Source organism: Oryzias latipes, chromosome 12, assembly GCF_053564925.1.
Source record: "Oryzias latipes strain Hd-rR chromosome 12, Olatipes_Hd-rR_3.1".
Classification (NCBI taxonomy): Eukaryota; Metazoa; Chordata; class Actinopteri; order Beloniformes; family Adrianichthyidae; genus Oryzias; species Oryzias latipes.
In genome coordinates, this window is record NC_136248.1 from 19,825,860 (window position 1) to 19,849,730 (window position 23,871).

Here is a 23,871-nt window from a genome sequence, read left to right on the forward strand (position 1 = left end):
GGTGAACTCTATCAACAAGCATGTAGGGGCAAACTGAAACATCTAACTTTAAACATTTGACAAATCAAAATCACTTAAGATAGACTCATCTACATAAACAGGTATGCTGCATGAAAACAAAGCAACTATTTAGAATTGACCACAATGGCCACGTCTTTATTGAGCCTTTTATTACATTTTCCAGTTCATAATGAGGTTTTATTAATTAATTGAGTTTTATTAATGTGTACCAGTTTGTATACTGTTTTATAAATTAGCAAGCTGAGAAACAACCCTATTAAGTTATTCCCAACGTAATATTCCGTCGTGTTCTCCCGACTGTTAGCAGCAGAAGCTGCGTGATGATGTGGCATGTTTCTTTTTTCCATTTGCATCGTTGCCGTGGCCACGTTAAGTGGAAAAGCATGCCAGTGAGTGGGAGGGTTCAAAGTGCATCGAGCAACCTGATGGCAGGATTGTCAAAAAAGCACGTTGGAGCAGGGTGACCAAGAATCTGACACCACCTTTTCACAAATGCTGCCACTTGGAGTGGCGTCTCACCCTGAGTGATGGTCTACAAGACTCCAGGCTCTGACACCTCTTTATCACGATGGCATGGAAGCGAGCACAGAGAGAGGCCCGCGAGGCATGTGATGCTGGAAGGATGGGGATTAACGTTGTTAGATTGGGAGTGTTGTGATAAGTTGACAACAGAACAGCATGAGCAATCGAAGATAGCTCGATAAACATGTTTGCTTTCAGATATTTTATTTTACAGCCTATCCACTGATGTGTGGAGAGAGAAAAAAACAGATATAAATAGACAAAGATCAGTAATTTCTCTAATGACACAGATCTAACTTTATCAGCAAAAGGATGTAGACCACCATGTTTGTCTTAAAATTCTTCCAGCAAGGAACTGCAATGTGGAAGAACTTTGCAAAACAATCGGAAAAAACGTAAAGACAGACTCCAATGAAAATAGTGTTTTTAACATGTTATTGTGGCATTTTTTTTCTAATGATGGATGACATATATAAGGAAAATTAGTTTTATAATTGCATTTCTGAGTATTTATTTTATTCAAATTATTGTGAAGTAGGAGCAGAAGAAAAAATGCCACTTAAAAAAGGTTGTAAATGTGACGCACAAGTTACTACTGCAAGCCACAAGCTCCCTGCTCCACTTCATTCTGATGCATCCACTTGGAGATGACTAATTACCGGTATGAGCCAATTGAGATGACTCTTGTTGTTATATTGGGCTATATAAATTAAATAAAATTGAATGAAATGAGCTGGCATCTGGCTCAAAACTGTACAGCTGGATAGCTCCAATTCTGCTCACAATTTTTGTTTTGTTGTAAATCATGCAAAAATATACTTGTCTCTTTCATACAATAGAATATTCACATTACTGTCTTCATCTCTAATGTACAACTAACTCCACTGTCTTAAATTCACGTCTGTGAAAGCAAAACAAGTGTGTAATATAGATAAATAGATGTTCAGCTCCCAGTCTCTATCATTATGAGATACTATCTGCAGCCGCATTCTGCTACTACCATTCCCTCATACTTGTGATTAAAAGTGACCACTCCATTATCATGATAGAGGAGGGAGATCGGCTCCAGTTTTGTGGGCACACAGCAGGCGCGCGATGTCCTGTCAGGGCTGTGCAAATTCAGCAGCGTCTGCACGATGGCATGATTGGTTGGAGAGACCTCGGAGGTCATAGGCGGGTTGCACACGCCGTTGCACTTGTATGCTTCGTAGCCTAGAGGCTGAATTATCCAACTGTCCCAGCCGATGTCTTTAAAATCCACAAAGAGAGGCGTCCTCCTGCACGACTGGCTCTTAGCACTGCGCCGGATTCGAGGAGGTGTGTCATAGATATGGTTGGACTGAAACTCCGTGACTGACTGTTGGTCATATGCGTGCCCCTTGAAAGGATGGTGGCTCTGTCCCACATTTGCCTTGAGGTTATTCTCATGTTTAATCACCTGTTTGAGCTCCTGCCTGTCCTTTTTGGGCTCTCTGCTTTGATCGTCTGAGAATACAATCAATACTGTGTTGTGCTGCCCCTCCAAGTTCCTGTCAATATCAATCTCAGCCAGGCTTCTGTCCTCCAGACGTGCGACGTGAACCTCCAGTCTGTGAGCTGCTCGGCCTGACTTCCTCCAAAGTGAAACCACATGAGTGAGGTCAAATGACACCCAGCTGTTATCTTTGACGTGGATGTGCTTTGTCACCAGTTCCTCCAAGTCCTCCATCCCCACCACCTCCTCTTTATCCCTCCCTCTCACTTCTTTCCCCACCTCTTTGGTCCAAACAACACCCTCATGCTTTTTGTAGATTGTCACCTCGCAGTCAAAGCCAGGATGGGGTTTCTGGGCCTTCCGGATCAGAGTGAAGAGGCGAAGCTCAGCTACCGTTATGCTTTCGTGATGGGGTATGGTGATATTGAACAGGAGGGGATAAATCCTAACACCCAGGGCTCTTACAGTGGAGAGGGAGGAATCTGAAATTAACATAGGAAAGGATTTTTTAATGAGTTCTACAATACCCAAAATTATTCTTTGGACAATAATTAACATCTTGATCTATTCTTTTTATTGTTTCACTCATACATTTTGCAGGATTTAATTACTTTTTCAAATAAACAATTGCGCAGCTGCAATCTAAAAGGTTAAACTGATTCAACTATGTCAGCATTCATGCCAAACGTTAAATTTAAAGAAAGTAGAAACGTCCCTATCCATGATAGCTTTTCAAACATTTTTAAGGAAAAAGGTAAAGAAATGTACCTTCATTCTTGAAACTGCGTACAATGTTTGCAGACGGTACGGCGGTGCGGTTATTGGTAAATCGATTGTAGAGCTCCAGCATGAACTCTGGCAGTGGCTCCTGAGGACCAGTGAGGCCCCTGGTCTGAGACCTCAGCCTGGTGAGGTTTAGTGTGGACAGAAACTGGCTTAGGAGGTCCTGTGCGTTGAAAAGCGGCTCGTGGCGCCCATTAACACCAAACGACATCCAGTGCTGGTTTTCTGCAGGCTTAATGGGACTACTCCAGCTCAAACCAGTCACCACAAGAAGAGCGACATTCAGGGTGTTGACAGAGCCAAGGTTAGAGAAAGTTGAAGCAGTCATGGCCGAGCAGAGGAAAGACTTACATCCAACGACTGAGCATGAGATGAGAAGATGGGACTTTTTTTTTTAAGAAAACACCTGCAGACTCTCCTTCATCAGGTGACAACAGTTGGCTCTTGGGGCCAAAATGAAAACGCTGTCGCCCCTGTTGATCTTGAGGCTGGGTTGTGAGGGCAGGGCTGTGCTGTCCCATGTGAGATGCCATGCTCTGCCCTCCTCTCTCTCACCAAAGCTGGGACTGTCCACTCGCAAGTCCACTCATATTGCTGGATTTTGATCTTTAACTCTCTACTAAACAGTATTCCAGGTGGGAAAATCCACTTATGAAATGCTTTCTACAAAGGTTAGAAGGTCTAATGAATGTTTGTCATGCAATATCTTGTAATATATTAATTGTAATTATTATAGGGGTTTGACAATTCATTTTATCAATAATTCAATTCATGTCATAATTTGTGGCTGTCAATACGATTCCTGGTCGGTATTGGTTCATTTTAAACGATCTAATTCACTGACCGTTTTGATCCGGAACATATTTAGTTAGAAATTCAACCAGTGTGACTCAGAGATAAATACCTGGGTACTGAATCTTCTTCTTCCTCTTTCGGCTTCTCCCATCAGGGGTCGCCACAGCAAACAAGTCGCATGGTAAACTTGGCAATGTTTTACGCCGGATGCCCTTCCTGACGCAACCTTCTCAAACCGGGCTTGGAACCGGCACAGAGGTAGAGAAGGGAACAGGGAGCAGCCCGGAGTTGAACCCTGGTTTCACAGACGGAAGGCGCCGCAAACCAGCACGAGCTAAACTGAATAGTGTCTGTTAATTTTTTCCCAATTTCTTGTGTTTCTTGCAAAATAATCCAGTTTCAATTAAATATGTGTACAAACAAACAAGTAAACAAGAATTAATGTCAAATCCATTCACAATATAGTTTCCTAAAGTCAAGCCCACTGTTGCTTTTCCACATCAAAATAATCCAAATAGAACATTATTAGAACATTCAAGAATACTGGATGGTCAAATGTCTGCTAAATTCAAAGTGTTTCCACACAGTGGACTGGAATGATGGATTGATCATTTTTTGCCGCCATCACGTTTGTTCTCTGCTATGATGCACAGTGCCTAAATGGCATTTTCCCTTTATCAATACATTTGATTTATTTGATTTTAAAACGATTTTATAATGGTATATGTTGATTGGATGAACAATTGTCTCAGACAAATTGATCTGGTTGGATCGTAAGAATATATATATTCAAACCTTTTTGTTATTAGATTAAATTGTTAGATTTAATTTCATTTTTACAGTCCTTCATCAATGGTAATTAGTTTTTGTACTTTTGCATTTACTTAAAAATGAAATAGTAATACTAATAGTGATGGAAATTATTTAAAAACCACTAAATATAGAAATGAACCAAGGTTTTGCATAGCTGCAGAGCCCATGTAATCCCAGAAAGTGACTTTTTTTACTGTGCAAAAAATAAAAATAATAAAAAAAAAGTAAATACAAATAGTTATAAAACTAACCTTTGGTGCCTGAAGTTGTTTTTCCAAGTTAAAATATTCTATTTTGTTCACAATTCAAAATTTTTATTATAATTATTTATATAAATATATATATAACAAAATTGCTCAATGCGTTTTCTTGAGGAAAAACAGATGCAAAAAATAAAATAAGATAAAAAAAGATCTTTATTTATTCAATTTGTGCACAAACAATTTTTACCCTTGCTGGGACCAAAGAGGGCTCTGGATCTTACAACGTCACTGGGCCGGTCTCTGATATGCAAGCAGATATAAAGTACAACAACATAAACTTTACTCTATTGCATAAAAATAAAGGACAAATAATAAAGAAACTATGCAAAGCATTTATTTTCATTCAACATGGCAATGCAAAAAGGATCATTGCAAAGCAAAACTGCATCACTTATCAGTATTGGCTAATACACATAAATAACTCTTAATATAATGGTTATTACAATAAACATTACAATATAAATGCCTTAATTTGGATATTAACAGTCTTTTGTTACACATGTACACTCTTTTTTTCTTAACTTCACACAAATGCAGTAAAGACTCTGTAATCTACTTAGATTTATTGAGAACAAACCAAATATTGAATCATTTGGAGGAAAGGCTCATATATTGTCCTAAATGTGTCAAAAAAAATGAAACATAAAAAACGAAGGGAAAAGTTTTGATCAAAAAGTATCTTAAAGTAGAACTATGGTGGTGGAGCATAAAATATCCACATGCCACTTCAGATCTTGCTAGCTTGATTTCAAACTTCAACCTAAACTGGTCATATATTCTTTGGGATCATATTTTTAACACAGTTTGCATATTTGGGCTATTTTATTTGTCACACATAATCAGTCACTCAGTTTAGTACAATAAATGATAAATCCATGAATGTATGTCAGTGTTTGGCACAATAAGTCCTGTAAACAAGGATGTTTGTTTGTACAAGAACCATCCAAAAGATTAAATCTGGATTTTTAACAGAGAAAAGTGCCTTTATGGGATTTGATGAGCTTGACTGGACGAACTCCTAAGCTTACACCCAGGAGTCCAGCGGTGGAGGTTTGTTGTCCATGAGGCCCACTGCAGGCCTGCCAGCTCGGATGAAGTGTTTCCTCTCACTCGTCGCCTGCATCAGGAGCACAGCCAGTCTTTATCAGTCAGCAAAAACATTTTTAGTTGCCAGAAGAAATTAAAGTCTACTATAAAATATCACACAATCCCAAACTGGGGGAACAAAGAGTGTTTATTTTGTGTCTACATATCACATAACATGGATGCAATTAGTGGGTGGATTACCTGAAGTGGGTCTCTTTCCACTGCAGGCCCCTTTCCATCTCCAGCTCTGCCATTTGGCTCTAAGGTAGAATAAACATCTGCACAAACGTGAAAAAAATATATATACATATATATATCCACTATGGAAGACTTGTTAGCATTACAGTAATTGTACACATATGGGCAGAAATAGAAGAAATGACAAGAACAAAAAATCTTGATTAGTATGACTCAAAAGGATGCATAAACCTAATAAGCTTCCAACCTTTATTTAGAATAGAATAGAATAGAATAGAACTTTTATTACAGACTCCAGGTCCAAATTTCAGCACAATAAACAAAACATAAGTCATATAGCAGAATTAAATTAATTACTTAAATTAAATTAAACTTACAAGAAACACAAGCTTAAGAATTTAAGGGCTTAAAAAAGGTCCATACCATTGCCAACAAATTGGGGTCTGGTAAGGAATATATAAGGAATTTTCCAGGAGAAATGTGCTTTTGAGCTTTTTTAGGGAAATAAATGTTGATTTTCCTCTTGTGTTAACAATAAAAAAAATGTTTTCTCCTACACATTTGTAATCTATGTGACTGAGCACATAAAGAAATTATGAATTTGAGCAGAAAGTCAATATACTCACAAAGGAAATGAGTAACTAAACAGATCTATTTTTATATTTATATGTCATGAATGTTGGCTTGATTTCTGCAGTAAAAGACCATACAACAGTTCATTTTTCATTGTTAACATGAATGTTAGAAAATGTATGTATTTACAGGAAGTTGGCGGTCGTTTGTTTTCCAAGCATGTGTTTCTTTTTTAGAAAAAAACAACCAAAAAAATGGTTTCATCGGAAAAGTGAGCGTTGAAGCGTGTGGCTGTACTGCCTCTGGGAGAGACTGTTCTACCATTAACAGACTGTTAATAAAGCGAGCCTGTGCACTGATTACCCTCACAGCATGTCACTGATTTATGGCTACATTGTGGAAAAAATATCGTCTTAAAGTAAAAATTTTCTGTCTGGGAGATGATGTGGAAACACCGAGGATAATTTCTAACTTTTCACAGGAATTCATGCACAGATTTTATCGACCTTGATTTTTGTCCATCAGAGGTGAGGTGATGTCATCAATGCCTTGTTTGCCGCTCTTGGATTTTTTTGCTGCTCCGCTGGTTGTTGGCTTTCAAAGACAGAAGAGAAAAAAGGCTTTTCAAGCTGGGCATAATTACACTTTTCCTATTTTTTTTGGCAAAAAACCGTCTTATTGAAAATATAATATTCTCTTCAGACTTGACGCCCCCAATTTTCTCTTTTCCTGCAAAGCATCAATTTTTCAACAGATACCTTAAAGTGGCTCTTGTTCCATCCTGCCTTGTTCAACGAGTTTCTCAGCTCCTTGAAGGTCCATATTGTCTGGAGGACATGGGAGGCTGCCTTGGTCTCTCGTGTGGATTGGCTGACAACACATCATTGCGTTATAAAAGAGAGATCGGCTTCGAGACACAACTGTCTGAATAATTAAGCTCAGTGACAGCGCTGATGCTCATAATATCAAGACAGTGCGCTGACACTCACGGTCAGTAACACTAACGGCAATCTAATTTGGAATCTCTTCAATAATAATATCAGACTGATTTAAAACATCATTTTTCTTATTTTTGAAGGTTGAGATTAATTTTCTCAACACACAGTATGTCCTCCATCATGAGAAAAATGCTACAAGAACATGTAAAAAAAACACTATTTTAATTGGAGTGGGTCTTTATGAAGTTGTGCATGACATGAGTTCAACCATGACAAACAAATCCGAACATGGAACGAATGAAGGGCAAGCCAAAGAAAACCAAGCACCTAGGGCTGATAAACTCCTACAAAACGGCAGTGATGATCAAAAAGAACTAAACTACTTATCAAAACCTGGAAACAAAAGAGACAAAAACAAAGAACAAAGAACACCCATCCTCCCAGAGGAGAAGTTCTGTGATGCTGCTGTACCTTGACTTGTTGATGGCCACCAGTTTCTGCACAGCATGACACTGCACAAGTGCTCGAGCATTCTCAGGGCTGTCTGTGATGATCTCATGAATTGTGTTCAGGATGGACACCACTGTGTCACCCTCCAAATTCTTTGCGGGGTGCTGTTGGCCACATGGTAAATTACCAACGAGCTCTCTCAGGGCGTAATTGGCTGCAAGGACAAACATGGTGAGTGTGTCTGCATTGATCTTTGTGCACACATGTATGGGTAAAAGGACTTTACCAATTAAGTCTTTATTCCGTTTGTCAATGGCGAGGTTGCGGAGAGCAATGGCCACGGCTCGCACAACTTTGTCCACATCTGAGCGCAGCAGCTCCACCAGAACAGGCAACCCTTTCTCTTTTCTGACCGTCACCCGAATGTAGCTGGACCACTGTCAGCACAGAATCATCACACACAAACAAATGCATATTAAAGCTCTGGAGCACGCTCCCCCATACATGTTTATGACTTCAAAGGATTACCGGAGTTCTTTAATGTGAAAGCAACCTTTCATCATAAATGACAATGACATTCACGGTGCTTTCTGACTCAAGTCGCTATTTTTTTAAGACATATTAAGCCGCTCAGGCAGAAAGACGCTCAAGATATTTCTGATCGTGAATGCCGATGACAAGGTCACTGCACATTTTCATTAAGTTGATTAATGATGTCGCAGCAAAAACAAACGCGACCAGCTGAGAAAAAGGCTTTGAGCGCGGATGCCTTAAAGCTCACTGTTGCTTTTGTCTTGTTTGACCCTGAACTCTGCTGTCTGATTTTTGAAGTTTTCATTACAGCACAACTCTACATGAACCCTCTCTTCTTCTAGGAGGCTTAAGAGGCTGGAAGTGCTTCAAACAAGGCAGCAGAGAGGATGATGATCCGCAGCTCATGTAGAACAAAAACTTTTGTGCCTGTGTTAGGGTCAAAGCAAGTTTTTCATCACCGAAATCAAAAGATTCGTTCACACTTTCTATCGCAACCCCTGTAGCGGTGTGAAGGAATGTAATTTTGAGCGTTACTCACAGCCCATTGTCCTGCAGCGAGGTTCTGCAGTGCTCCTGCAGCTGCCTCCAGGGTGTTGTGGTTGTGACTGCAGGTGAGAAGGGAGAGGTAGAGCCGCACCACCTCTGGCTGGTACAGCAGTTCCAAACCTTTACCACAGAAAGAAGCACTATTAGTTTAAAAGCCAGCAGGGTTTTAATCAAATTATTTAACTGAAACCACACAGAAGAAAATTGTAAATCCAGGAGCCTCCTTCAGGTTTTTTTTTTTGCTTTCCTCTAACTGAGTCAGTGCTGAAAGGCATACAAGAATTGCAGGGCTAACCTTGAAGGCTAACATTATTGTCATTCTGATCTGCATTCACTGGCTGCAGCGTGGGAGGCAGAAACTAAGCTCTGATCTCTGTTCTAATGACTGTGTTCAGGCCTGCAGTGCTTCCGAGTTTTTTTCTTCCTCTCTCTTTCAGTTTTTTTCTTTATTCAAAGTGAAGGCTGGGCTAAAAACTCAAGAGCACTGAACACAATACATAGAGAAGTGAAAGGAATGAAAGGAATGAAGGGCCATGCAGTGTTTGGAGGCGCTTTCAATGCAGCCAGGTAAAATGTAGCGGGTCATTCTGTTTTTTGTTCTGGAAGTCTGCAAGGCGCTGATGTGTGGCACTGCATTTTAATGGTTTCTCCTGCCAGGCATACCAAAGTCATGCTTACACTGCAAATAGAATGCAGGTTAATGCACATGTGCCTGTTGATGGGACTGCTGGATGAGGAGGATGTGTCCAATAATGGGGCTCCTTTACAGTAAAAGTTTGAACAAAAATAGTCTCCATTAGTGTGAGCATAAATGCGCTTCATATTAAATTTTCCAACATGCAAATCACAAACTGTCATGCTCACAAACACTAGTACAGCCCATCAGCAAAAACACTCTGGCACAAACTCTGCTTTGAAAACATTCAGGAATAATGAGTAGACTAACCTTGAGTGAACCATTCCTCTAAAGAATAGAAAGGAGGAAGATGATAGGACAATGTCAGAGTTTAGGTTATGCTGCTAAAGGACACAGCAGGGGCAGAACACACACAGCTCCTCCGTGTGGTCAGACTGAGCGGCAGATTAGATTAGCCAGCCAGACTCTGTGTTGCAGTCTTGCTGAAAGCCATAAAACTTGAAATCTTCGATTGCACACTCTCAACAAAGTCATTAGCATAAACTGCTGCAGTCTATTATGTTCTGGGTGTCAGCTGATAACTAAATCAAATGAATGTGTTTAATGTCATTTTTCAGCTCTATGAGTTATGAAATTGGCTTTTTTGCTGCACCAAATGTAGAAAAGACATCTTTCAACAAGCTAACCAGCACATTTAGAGTTAAATCCTTATATGGAGACTGAGGAAGTAAAAAATAAAAATGTTGGGGAAAAAGGAAATGGTCTTAAAATCCCTCTGCGATCTTCTTTTGATCTATTTTAGAAGCATTCCCAGTGTTTTTTGAATTATGATTGTGCAGTTTTGAAACTAAAACAATAGTTGAAAGAAAACAGCACATCCTGATCTGCATGTTCAAATTTACATTCGGAACAGAGTAATTCAGATTCAAGATTTGGAACTTTCTACAAAAAAAACACTTGATCAAAATTCCTTTACAAGAACAAAAGATGATGAAAATCAGGAGCCACTGCGCAGTCTACCTTTAGGTCTTTTTCCAGCAAGGCTGTCTGGCTCATTTTTCTTCTTCTGAAGACCCACTGATCTCAGGTGACAAGCATGGGGCTCCTGCAGCCGCTCAGTTCCAGGTACCTCTTTGTGAACGTGATAGGACAGGTTTCGGAGGATGCAAACGCAGTTCTCCACTGACTACATTTAGAGCAATAAAAACAAGTTTTATTCAGATGTCCTAAAACAAAACAAAAAAAGGATAAAATACAGATTGTTTTCTTCTCAAATGGAAGTCAAAGTTTTAAAAAATGTCAAGAACTTTTACATTTATTGTAATTATACTGCATTTCTGATTAAGCTTGGCAAATCAGACATTAAGAATAAATCATTTTATATTTAGAAACACTAAAAACATTTATTGAAACATTTATTCACATATTTTAGCTTTCATAAATGACACAGTTTTATATAAAACATTTAAATCGCTGTGAAAAACCTTGTTGTCTGTGTCCTTGTTGATGACGGCTGACTGCAGGGCATGAAGGAGCGCTGCCACCAGCCCCTCACACTCCCTCAGTCTCTGTCGAGCTTCTGCCCCGTCCGAGCTGACATTCCTGCAGGAGAAACTGTCAGCAAACACCTCTCCATTTTTCCGATTGTGTGTAAACGCTGCAGGCAGGCCCACCTCAGACACCCAGATGTGTTCTTAAAGACGGTTGTCCACTCGGCGCTCTGCAGCTTTGAGGAGTCAGCTGAGTCTCTCCTTCTCCAGCCTGAGTGTGGGATGATGATTTCATCAGTCAGAGTTTGAAGCCCCTGGTTGATGACCATCATCTTGAGAGGCTCGTGTGAGGAAAGGTTCCACAGAGTCCCTGCAAATGGAGCAGAAGAAGCTTGAAGAACTGCAAATAGTTGCACTAGAGTTTACAAAGTTATTCTGTACCTGTGGCCAACTCTTTGACCTCCATGCTGCTGGACTTCCTCAGCAGCCGAACTAAAGCTTGGATCCCGCCACAGTTCTTGATGGCTATTTTGTTGTTGTGGTCTTTTCCATATGATATGTTGCGCAAAGCCCCACAGGCCTTGCGATGGACCTCAGCCTTAGGATGGTCCAGCAACGCCACCAAGATCGGAACCCCGTTCAGCTGACGGACCTCCTGCTTGATCCTGTCATTCTCATAACACAGGTGCTGCAGATAGGCAGCCGCGTTGGACTTGACGGGATCCAGAGGGTGGCTGAGCATTGAGATCACTTCATGCAGGTTGGGGTCTCGCCAGCGCGGGTCTCTTCGAATGCTGTCCAGGCTCACCATGCTGCTGCGTTTGTGGGGAATCTGCAGAGTCTGTGCGCGGCACATGGCCTGGAAGAAAGGGTTCAGGGTTCCTTCCAGCTGGGCCATGAAGGCCTCATCATAGCCACTCCTGAAGAAACATACAGTTTGGATCAAGAAATAGACTTAGCTTTGAGTTATAGGTGATTTTCTTTCCACACAAAACAACATTTTTGTTGTCATCGAGCAAGTTTAAGAATTTATTATTGTTTGGAGGGGTCAAATATTTGTAAATCACATTTAAGGAATTTGCAAGGACCAAAAAACATGAAACTCAGCATTTCCGTTTATTTTAAATCAGTCTGGTCTACTGCATGGAAGGCTGGTGATTTTAAAGCTTGCTGTTTCATTGTGGGAACTATGAAAACAGATTAGTGTTATTTTTTGGAGCTTACAAAAAACCACGTTCACTTTTTCTCTGATCCTAAAATCAACAAAATATCACCTCCTTCTTTTAACCCACTTTTAATTTATGGAAGGGTGTTGAGCTCTGTTTATTTTGTTTTACATTTTACAGATTGATCTACAAATAACCTTTCTTTACCCAGAACAGACTTTGTTTCTGCTCACCTGGTAATTTTTTGGATCTATTTTGTTTATCTCAAGCAGTGCTCAAATAATCCAAATAAGGAAAATAAATATGAAGAGAATTATGAATATCTTGATAACACTGAATCAAATTTATATATGGAAATGACTTAAATACAAACCTTGAACATACAGCAGTGGCTTAATCTAAGCTGCAAATGTCATTCCCAAGCTAAAAGAGCCTCACACTGAAGCCACATAAGTCGAATCTTGAAGACCCACTCAGATGAAAGTTGTGTTTTTGGTGTTTTTTTACATATTCTTCAAACAGTTTTTTATGAGGGAGGGAATATAAGAAGAAAATTAAACTCAATAATGCATTTCTGAGTATTTCTTTATTGAAATAGTTTTGAATCAGGAGCAGATGAAAAAATGCAGCTTGAAAAAGAGCTTAGTTGTAACGTAGAAAATGCACTGGGCGGACCACAAGCTCCCTGCTCTGTGCCATCCTGATGCATCCACTCACAGACAGCTAGATCCATGTACTTTTTCATTTTTTCCTTGTCTGAGTTGTACGGCTAGATTGCTCCAATATTGGTCGCCATTTTTGTTGCACCGTTAATATTTGGTTGTATGTAAGCTAGCATGTAAACAGTTCTAAGTTATGGATGACTGGAAAGGGTGGCAGGGTTGCTCTGTGCCAACGGTCCTGCCCACAACTTAGAGGTGAATTTCTAATGAACTATAGCCGCTCTGCAGAAATTATGTCCTAGGAAATGACACAGGTTTTTTTGATTTTGGCTTCAAATGGCATATTCATCTAAAAGACCACGGGAAACATTTTTACAATAGGTCAAAAGGGGATTGGAGTGGGACTTTCTGTTGATCAGTGTTTTTTAAGTTCTTAAGATCTGTCTATTTGTCTTTTTCAATTCTCTCTTTTATTTCGCTTTACTGGTCTTTCCATATTTCTTTGCAGCACATGTGGAATTGTTAGGTAAATGTGTTATCTATGTGCAATAATTCGCACTGGATTGAATTTGGCAAAGTTTCATCGAGTCATTCTCAGATGTGTCAGTCTGCTTCGTAGACATTTAACATTTTAAAGTTGTTTCAACTGGATTTCTGTAATTCACAAGCTGAGCCTCAGTGAAACCTTTAGTAAACAGTTCTATCACTTTCTGTGGGCCAAGGAGACGCTTCCGGCAGGCAATAACAGAAGAGACCTCCTTATTTATCAGCTGCAGCGAGGCTGCCATCCCGATTGATACCAGCTGCAACTTAACTGCTGTCCATCTGTCTTTCCATTATTCCTGCTGACTTACAGGAACATGGCAGAGGCTTTCTCTGAATGTCTCTGCAGGTTTGGAGTTTGACACAAATTATTGTCTGCATGGATAAGAAAAATAGCTCTGTTGATTTAACTTTGCCGCTATATTTCTTTTTTTCCCCTCACAGATTGTAGCCGATTTTTGCTATAATAGAAGAACAAACCAATAATTAATGTTTTATCAATCTTTATTTACACTCAAATAAATGTACATTGTTGTATGACTTATTTTTCTAAAATACTGTTTCAGCTGGTTTCTGTTCCTCCCGTAAAGCCTTCAAAATAAACCTCTTGTCCTAATCCATGCTCCTTCTGTGGTGATTCAGCCATTCTGCAGTGCTGTTCAAAATACAAAGCCTAACATCTCTTCGGTCATGTAGAGCACTACAGACTCACCACGTGGTGCATTAAAGCTGCTGTGCAGAAGCAGTACACTAAATTAGCTCAAATAATACATCAAACATTGCAGGAGTGGAACCAGCAGCAATTTAGCCAGAAGCAGACGGTACCGTCATCTGCATAAGATTTATTTTTCTCACTGCCTGACTGATCTTAGAGCTTTTCTGCTTAAATTACACCAGTTTGTTGTTAAATGATAGTGAAGCATTTTGAACCTGTAGTTGTTCTGTAAGTTAAAGCCGTCCTGAAGCCTGAAATCTGCCACAATCATGTAACTGCTTTGTTCAGAATACTTTGGGCTAAAATATGACATTTGTGCTAAAATGTGCTGTTTGTAAAATTAGGTCATGGATGCAGTGAAACTATGAAGAATCACTGATTTATGAAACAAAATGTTGATTTGTCTCGTAATTATTTTACAAATGTGTATCCCAGCAGAAGCTGGCCCAATCTGTCCCAAACATTGTATTAACTTAATATATGATATAATATAATGTAATGATAACTAAAGTTATTGAATTATAATTATTAATAATTATTTATATTGATCATGTTTTTAGAACCAAACTAAATGGATTTTGGTAATAAATGGAAAATATGAATTATTATTCGATCATGTAGCATTGTAATTTGTGTTTATTAAAATCAAACTGGCAATAAGACACAGCAAAAATGTTACACGTGGAACTTGTTAAAAACAATTAAGATTACCTCATAATGTAAAAACTGAGAACAAGACAAACTCAGCTTGGTCATGATGTTTGCAGTGAATGTCAATGGTGTAATTTTTCCTTTTAAACCCAAAGATTGTGCTATTTTTGAAAACTTTAATTATGAAAGTAGTAAAACACAAGTTTTATACTGGTAACTATTTATTTATTGACCATTTTTAGCATCAATAAGTTTAAAATTTGCTCAAAATGTTGTTCAGTTTTAATCTTGTGGCTGCCGTTATATTTTTAGACCTGTTTGTTAACACCGCAAGGATTTGTGCTGAAGACTAACCCGACCTGTGTGCATTCTAGTGAGCCTGTTATGAGTTGATGATGTTTAGATGTCAAAGCTGTGAATGAACATGTGTGTTAATGACAGCTGGGGGAGCATGGGGGGGGGGGTCTTGATCTTTTCTCTGCTGCTTTCTTGTTTGCTGAAGCAGAACGTAGCTGTTAAAAAAGACTGACATGTCCTAATTTCTGACGTTGACACAGGTTCTAGAGCTTTAGGTGAGGTGTGTGTGCGTGCGTGCGTGCGTGCGTGCATGCGTGTGTGTGTGTGAGGCGATTTGATCAAAATACCACAGAAATACAGTCCAACAGCTTCCTGTTCAAACTAGTCTTCAAAGCTTTGTTCATACATCCAGTTAAAGTAAAAGACAGCTATCAGCAAGTCCTTCCTAAAAACTTTTTCCAGCTTTTTGTCAGTCAATCACGTATGACACACAGAGGGGAAAAAAGAAATAATTTCTCCAGAAAATCCCATCACCAGCCAAAAGCGGGAAAGCCAATTAAGAAATGTCACAACACTTACATTTCCATTTCTGTGTAAAGTTGTATTGTCAAGTAGGATTTTTTCACAAAAGTTGCACAATATATTTAATTAAATAAATGTTTCAGATGTGATCAGAGCATCTATTTCTTTTTTTCCCAGTGATTTAACATCTTTGACAAATTTTTACACATTCTCTGGCAATTATCAGTCATCCTAGTAAAATATCCAGCAGCATGACGCAATTTTTGCTCGAAAAAGATTTTGTTTCCAAAGAAAAAAAAAAGGAAATTGATTTAAAACAGTCTTGATTAGAGTAATACTCGTCATTTTATGATGATTGATTGGACTGGCTTTTTGCGAAGTGGATAAAAGGAGGAGGAAAAGAGGAAGAGCGGGATGGAGGAGGACAGCAAAAGGAAGACAGGTGGGAAAATGGGCCAAAATAGGAGGGTTAAAAAAAGATGCTGGAGCAGAGGAAAGAGGGAGCTGGATAAACAGAAGAGAGGCTTGAAAGACATTAGATGTTACAGGAGCTCACAACATTTGTCTTATTGCTTGTTCAGAACATTATGGCTTTTCACACATCTCTCCCTGTGGGATCAGAAGCTTTTAATCTGATGTAGAATCCTCTTACCTGGTCCTTGAGGGCTCCCTGAACAGCTCCATGGTGGTAATGGGCCTAAACTGGTGGATTCCTCCCAATGTTTGGTAATCGGCAGCTGAGTCATCGCTTTTCTTGTCCAGCAGGTTCTCTCTGTCCTCCTCCATTTGACTACTGATGCATGTTGGGGTGTAGCTGTCTCTGAGGAAGGGGAGGGTGTAGTGAGCGCCTGGTTGGAAGTTTTTGGTGGGCAGGTAGCCATGGATGCTGAAGCGAGAAAGACTTCCATATCCTGCGTAAAGGTCACTTCGTACGCCCCTGAAGGCATCGGGAAGGGTGTACACTCTGCTGTGGGCGTCTGTGGTTACCGTGGGAGACTCAGCAGCAGGCGCCACTTGCTGAGGTTGTGGGTTTGTTGTGGCGGCGCTGGTGGCTGTTGTGGTCGGTGTGACAGATTCACAGGCCTCAGCAATTGGCTGAGAAACAGGCTGCTGAGTGGAAGCGTTTTCCGGAACCGCAGAAAGTAACGCAGAATAAGATTTTCCTGGAGCATGGACGCTCTCTGGGTTTTCTTGCACATCACTAGGAATCTTTTCACTCTCTTGCTCCAACACCTTGGACTCCTGAAGGATAAACACAAAGAAGGAATCAATCTAAGGTTTAAAAAAAAGCATCCAAGCAGTTTGCACGTTTACCTCTCTGCATTTACATCCCAGCAGTTAAATTTTAGCTTGATTCATGCTCAGCTGCCAAAACATTACTTTGTGAGTTTATGTCTTTTAAAGAGAACATCAATCATCATTGTTTCAGCACACGTCTGGCTTTGTGAGCCGTCCATAAATAATGAATTCAGCTTTCGTGCCAAAGAATAATGAAATCCTCTTAGCTGAAAATGGCTTTGGATTGAGCTCTGATGAAACAACTTGAGGTCAGCAACTTTTTGACAAAACTAGACAAAACAAATAGCAGGATATTTAATTGTCTGGTTATGTTAAAACATTCTCCTTTTACTAGTTTTTTACAGCAATTTAAAAAAAAGAGGTTTAAAGGGACAAAGTTTTGTTGTCCCACAGAATCAAAGAATCAAAGTGAATCAAAAAAAGGTTGGGACGGACCTCTGTGTCCGTCTGGTGTGGAGTGTCAGTTTCTGTGGAGCTTTCATTGGTGGAGGTCATCACCGAGGCAATGGAAGTGGGCGTGTCCAGTTCATCTGTGGAGGTTGGGTTTTCCTGGTTTGACTCCTTGTCTTTATGTGATGGAGTGAATGGAGGCAGCTCCTCCAAACTTTGCTCCTAAACAACACACATTCATAGACACTAAGGACTTTGTGGGGGAAAAAGCAATTAAACTCCATCTATCCATCCATTCTCCTGGTCCGCAATATCCCTTTTGGGATCATGGGGTTGCCAGAGCCTGACCTGGCTACTGTTAAGCACAGGTACACCCTGGACAAGTCCATTATACTCCACTTTTGAATTTTTACTTTGATTGTTTTTTGGTGTTTTTAAGGATCACAGCCCAGCATTAAATAGAGTCCTGTTGTTAGTTGACAAGACTCTTAGATACAAATGTCTCAAAATTCTCAAACTCTTCTTCCTATGCTCCTGCAGCTTTTCTTTGGTCTGAGAAGTCTTCTACAATTTAAGCCAAATTCTTGCAGCGTGCTGTTATACATCATAGAACTGGGTACTAAATTAATTTTACACGTGCTGTTCTTTAACTTTTCATACTTTTGGCTTGTTTTCTTGACAGAAGTCAACACTACTGATTCCACTAAATGGGGAGCTCTGGCAGAACTCCCAGAGTAACCTCTCAGAGTTATCACACATCTAACTTGTTCTTTGATGATTATAGTTCTCTTTATTTCAAAGAATGTTGCTTCTGAGTGAAGGTGTTCTCCTGAATTTCTGAGTTTTTAAAAGATTTACAGAGCTTTCATCTGGAGCTTCAGCATTTCTGTGCACTTTGTTTTGGAGGTTTTTCAAAGATTTGGTCACTGGAAAGCAGTGTTATGGAAAATATGAGAAAGATAACATGAAATGCATATAAAGACCAACTTAGAAATAAATTAAACTGCAAAAAAATGCTTTTAAAAGTCAGCATTTTTTAAGAATACAAAAACTACAAACAGTTAAGCATTACTGCTTAGATGAAGCAGATTTAGAAATATAAGTGGTTTCTTAGAAACGTTTTTTATTCGCCAGAACTTTATAAATAGACAAACAATAAATAACATCTATTTTAATATTAACTATGTTTTTAATTATTACTAAAACCAACTGAGGTTGTGCTGAGTATTACTGCCACAATGTAGTAATAATTAAATTTTGATTCGCAAATTCAAGGTCTAATTATTTGATTAATGTGAACTTTTTGAGTTTTTTAAAAATAAAATATTTATGGTCATCTATCTCTATATCTCTATTATAAATTATTTCTAAAAAAAAAGTGAAACTTTTACTCACTAAATTTGTAAATAAATAAAAGCCAGGAAATTTCATCAATGGAAAATTAATTTGTGGATTTTTTTAGTAGTAATTTTTGGCATTTTCTAAGTAAAGATCAAACTATGGGGATATATTTTTTTATGTCCAGGTCATAATTAAAAACATGGTAAGTATTGTGTTTCAGGTTTACTAAGAGAGCACATCATCTTATTTTATATTCCAGCTGTTTCCTTCATCACTTAGATGCTACTTCCTGTTTCCAACTCTTGCCTATACTCTTTTGACGGAAACCGATATCTGTTTCCATTTAAGTTAACATTTGTTTTATACCAACTATTTAATTTCAAGCTGGATTTTAAAAGTTGAGGGTGCATTCAGTCTGGACACATTTGGTTCGCTTTAAAGGAACCAGAGTTTGTTTCCTCCGATAGACCCTGGACAAGGAAACCACTCTCGAACCCATCTTTGGAGGTGGTTTCGGTTCATTTCCAATTGGACTGAGCCTTGGTTCACTCTGTCTGAATGCAATCCGTTCTTGGAGTGGAACAACTGAACCAAAACAGCAACTGAGCTGATGTAATGCAGGTTTGTAATGCAAGGTTCGGGACTTGATCTCTAACAAAGGAATTTTTCAGTCTGATTACACAACTGAGAAATCGGACTGATTTTGTTTATATTGAGATTTTTGTGCCAACTCTCCTTTACTAGTTGGACTTTGTACAACAAGGAATCTTGAGTAATATCAAGCTAAAAAATAAAAAGAAGAAAACTTAAAAATAGTGGGCTTTGTATGACCTAACATTGGGTACAAAAAGATAAATCACACATGACCTCCTGCTGGTTTTTCAGAAATCCTGTCTCATCTGCTGCTGATTACCTGGATCAGGTGTGTTTAGCCAATAAGGAGCTTCAATGGCAGGTTGGTTGGAAAATATGTAGGACACCGGCCCTTGAGGCCTGGAGCTTGACAACTGTGCTAGGGGATTCAAACCAGTGAACCTTTTAGCGTAATAACAAGATATGCATGATATTTCCTTTACATAAGCTTTCCTTGATATGTCCATATTTATTGTCCTATCTTCAAGTTATTCTTTTTGTTTGTCTGAAGCACGTTTTCAACCAACTTTTGCCACTTTTTTTAAAACGTCATGACTAAACGATGACACGTTTGAAATCCAACATTTCACAGACAGGTTTTCAGAGATCCAACTGCGAGAAAAGAGCCAGCATGTAAGCTACACCATGGCTCCGTTTTTTTTGTAATCACAGTAGTGGTTAAAAATACACAAATAATTTTTGTATTTATGAAACTTCTCATGGAAGTTAGAATGAGCCCTGAGCCTCACAGTTTTTATGAAGTATTTGCCAAACTGTGTCTGTATGTGACAAACTGAGCTTGAATAGTTTGTTCAAAAAAAAAGTCCCGCTGACACCATAAAGAGGCATTTTGCAGACTTAAAATGACAAATCAATCTGCTTGTTTATTTCTTTTACAAAAACCCTAAAATTTCAAAACATAGTCTTTCTCCCAATGGGAGAAGAGAAACTGCTTTCCTCCAGAAGTTCCATTACTCTAACAATGACGCAAGCAACTAATTAAAAAGATGACAGAATACTTAAAAGGAACCATCCTGACTTACTTATGAGTCATGGAGCACTTCTCTGTTCTCCAAACCAATTTTTCCTTTTTTTTTAAACACAATTTAAATGAATGTGAAACGTTTCATTGTCATGCACAGTCACAATTAGCCCAGGGACACGCTAAGACTACATTCAAATGGATTTACTTGTAAATCACCTGAAGCTGCAGTACAAAAGAGAACAGTAAGTTGAACTTCATTGCATAAACATGGTTGTGGTGCTTGTTCGAGAAGAGGGACAGAACTTCAAACCCCTTCGCCTGACAGAAAAGCTCCTCATATCTATGTGGAAAATGTGTTGGAGAAGGGAGATGAAAGCATCACCCGGGAGAAACTGGCTGCCGGGAGCTGATCTTGGCTCCGACACTTCGAGAAGAGGGGGGACGGAGGTTGATTGGATATTGTCAGGCAGCTGTAAATAAATGCCTGGCCAAAAGGCAGCCGAGGATCCACTGTCCTTTACAGACAGCTTGATTAAGGATTTAGAGGATCCTAATAGGCTGGACGCAGGCCTTTATGCAGTCTCTGTCAGATCCAGTGGAGGCCAAGGCACTGTGAGTCAAGGCTCATTTGAATAACTCACTGCACCAACATGGAGTGTGTTCGCAGAGCCAAATAGGTCAAAATGAAGGGTCTAAATGTGACTTGGCTTTTAAAAAAAAGCAACAAAACAATAGATATTAGGTGCAGCAGAGCAGATGGAATGATTTGTTTCTCGTTTCCATCAACTTCATGATGGGAGCAAGATGCTGAGATGTTATTTTAGGAGAGACAGGGAGTAATCTAATTCCTACTCAAGGGCACAACAGACACAAGCCATGATTCAAACTTGAGGGGGGAAAAAAATCAGTTTTCAAAAGAAAACTGATGGTTAGAAAAATAGATTTCAGTTTCATCAGTAAAACCATCGGAAAGTGATTCAAACCAATGAGCTTGAACAGACACCTTGCTTTTATCAAAGTGCAACACTGTTATAGTGATGCTCCTGCACAATAATAAAACATGACATCACCCTACAGATGTCAGACAACGTTAGTCACAACTTTGTCCTGCCTTCTAGTATCTGTTGAATCAGTGTTGCTCTGGTTTTAAGCTGAAATATGGAGATCGAGTTGGAAATGCAGATGAAAAGACTCCGTTATCTGCAAGGCAAAAGCTCAAAAATAACAACCCATGCAAAAAAGGAAAAGAGAGAATCCATCTCAAAAAGTTTTTCTCTGCTTTCAATCCTGATTTCCGTGTGATCCTGTCATAATTAAATGCTGCATGGTCTAATTTAATGCCTCGCCGACACATCATGGCAACGCACTTACCAGATTGTGTGCAGCATAACCCCCTCCCTCAAAGAACAACCTTTCTGTGTAATGCAATCAAAGTTCTCCTTATAAGATTGCATTTGTTTTGTTTTTCTTTTTTACATTCGCTTTTCTGCAGGCGTGCAAAACACATGGATTGAGATGTTTGCATCCAAGCAGATCGCACCAACCAGCACTGAGATGCAAGGGAGCGACTGCTGCCTGCTTCATTCATCATGACAGAGGCAGAACGCAAAGCCGTGGAGGGCTACAGTTCTCTGCAGGATGAGGAGGGAAAAAAGCCTGATGGGAGCAAATAGAGCCATTCCAGCACAGCACACTTACCTCCTTCACTTCAGCAGGCATTGCCAAATCTTTTTTTCTTTCTTCTGCTTTGCCTCCCTGCAAATGATGAACAAATCCTTTCCTCTGGAGCGTTACTCAGGCTCTGTTGAATTTGTTTGCCTCCTTTTTGGGCAGGTGAAGCTGTTCAAGCATGAGCAGCCATCCTTTCCTCCCTTGCTCACACCAACACACGTCCGCTGCTTCTCTCCCTCCTGCACTCACTGCCTCGATTTCCCTTTCTCCCACAAACACACACACTAGACGCACCATGCACACATTTGCTCAACACAGATGTCCCCCCCCCTCCCTTTCATAACTGCACTCCTCCTCTGATCTGCGCTGCAGTTAATGTGTGCGCTATTAACAAGGTGCTGAATCAACTGTGCGATGCTGAGCCTGTGAATGGCTTGGGTAAGTGCAAAGCCCTGCAATCCCTGTGCTCCCTCCATAATTTCTGGCTGAAGCTGGTGCATAGGGAGCGTGCACACATGCACATGCATCCGTGCACACACACCGACCCCTGTGGGCACACAAGCAGATGCAGCTGGAGCACAGAGCAGCTCGCTCAGTCCTGTGACACCCCATGTGCACCACAACGAGGAATGAGGGACTGGTGGTGGGGGGGGAGTGAAGGGAGGTGCAAGGTGCACGGAGTGAGCACCGCATGCAGCAGAAGATGGAAAACTCACTTCAGGCTCAAGATGGAGATTTGCTCCAAAATTTAGCTTTATAAAGCTCTGTTTCAAATCTCAAAAAGTAAGAACCAACAGAGAGGATTTATGCTGCAGCTGCACCTGCTTTTTAAATGTTACCACCATTTGACCTGCTGTAGCTGTGGTTGAAATAAATCACAACCAATCTGAAACACACTCATTTAAAAGCTAGAATATGGTAAATTTACCCTCTAAAACACACTAAACATCTATTAAAATACTAATGATTAATTTACAGCTGATCTAAATAAGCCATTATCCTTCAAGTCTCATTATCTCTGACATAATGTTTGATGTAATAATAATAATAATGGATTGGATTTTTCTGTGTTTCTTAAAGTGCTTACAATGTGTATCCATTCACTCCTCATTCAATCTTGGTGATGGTAGCTACTGATGTAGCTACAGCTTCTCTGGGGCAGACTGACAGAGGCGTGGCTGCCAGTACACGCCTACAGCCCCTCTGACCATCACCGGGGCATTCATATATGCATTCACACTGGAGGCACAGAGGCCCAAGGACACAGCAACAGAGGATGTAACCGCCGACCCTTTGATCATTGGCTGACCTGCTCAAGCACCTGAGCAACTCCTGCCCTAAAATTTCTGCAATCTATAAGATCTATGGATTTTTCCTTTTTTTGTCTGTATTTTTTCCTTATTTGTATTGCAAAAAATGCTTAAAATATACCAATCCATAAAACAACTAAATATTTCCACGCAGTGTCTGCAAAAAACTACCATTTACGTGGCAGCAATGATGTGAGAGAAAATGTCTTCCTCCTTTCCTCCATCTTTAAGATTAAGAGTCAACTGGAGCCAAACACAATCACTAGTGAACCAAATCATTAAACCAAGGGAATATTATGTAGGAATGTTAAATCTTTGCTTTTTGACAAATCAAACTAACATTCCTTAATTCACATCATTAAGACTGGTGACATCTGTTATACATCTACAAAGTTGTCAGACAGACTTGATCCAACCAAGTAAATTTGGGCTCATATTCTATTTTAGTAAGTCACATGGGGCAGGAAAAAGAAAAGCAATATAAAAGCTTCGTTTCTTGTAAAAATAATATTTTGGTTCGAATGTTCAGGATTTTAGGACTCTGAAACAAATGAATTAATCTT

The 23,871-nt window shown here is 39.6% G+C and overlaps 2 protein-coding genes across 4 annotated transcripts; both read right to left on the reverse strand.

Annotated features, from left to right (window-relative positions):
* Positions 1-730: 730 nt before the first annotated feature.
* LOC101157715 (bone morphogenetic protein 10) lies at positions 731-3,357 on the reverse strand. Its single transcript, XM_020707659.3, has 2 exons — positions 2,786-3,357; positions 731-2,499 (listed from the first exon to the last, which is right to left on the reverse strand). Exons 1-2 carry the CDS (start codon positions 3,126-3,128, stop codon positions 1,517-1,519), a joined length of 1,326 nt encoding a protein of 441 aa, XP_020563318.1. The 5' UTR covers positions 3,129-3,357; the 3' UTR covers positions 731-1,516.
* A 1,451-nt stretch (positions 3,358-4,808) lies between these two features.
* On the reverse strand, positions 4,809-22,324 carry arvcfa (ARVCF delta catenin family member a). Of its 3 annotated transcripts, XM_011481788.4 has the most exons (15): positions 22,026-22,324; positions 17,414-17,590; positions 16,332-16,921; positions 11,565-12,043; positions 11,307-11,493; positions 11,118-11,235; positions 10,654-10,819; positions 9,943-9,960; positions 8,989-9,116; positions 8,203-8,353; positions 7,938-8,130; positions 7,287-7,398; positions 7,035-7,122; positions 5,959-6,035; positions 4,809-5,788 (listed from the first exon to the last, which is right to left on the reverse strand). In XM_011481788.4, exons 1-15 carry the CDS (start codon positions 22,044-22,046, stop codon positions 5,696-5,698), a joined length of 2,598 nt encoding a protein of 865 aa, XP_011480090.1. In that variant the 5' UTR covers positions 22,047-22,324; the 3' UTR covers positions 4,809-5,695. The 3 variants fall into 3 exon arrangements, with proteins under 3 accessions (XP_011480090.1, XP_020563316.1, XP_020563317.1); XM_020707657.3 differs by lacking the exon at positions 9,943-9,960; XM_020707658.3 differs by lacking the exon at positions 17,414-17,590 and having other exon boundaries at positions 22,026-22,194.
* Positions 22,325-23,871: the final 1,547 nt, after the last annotated feature.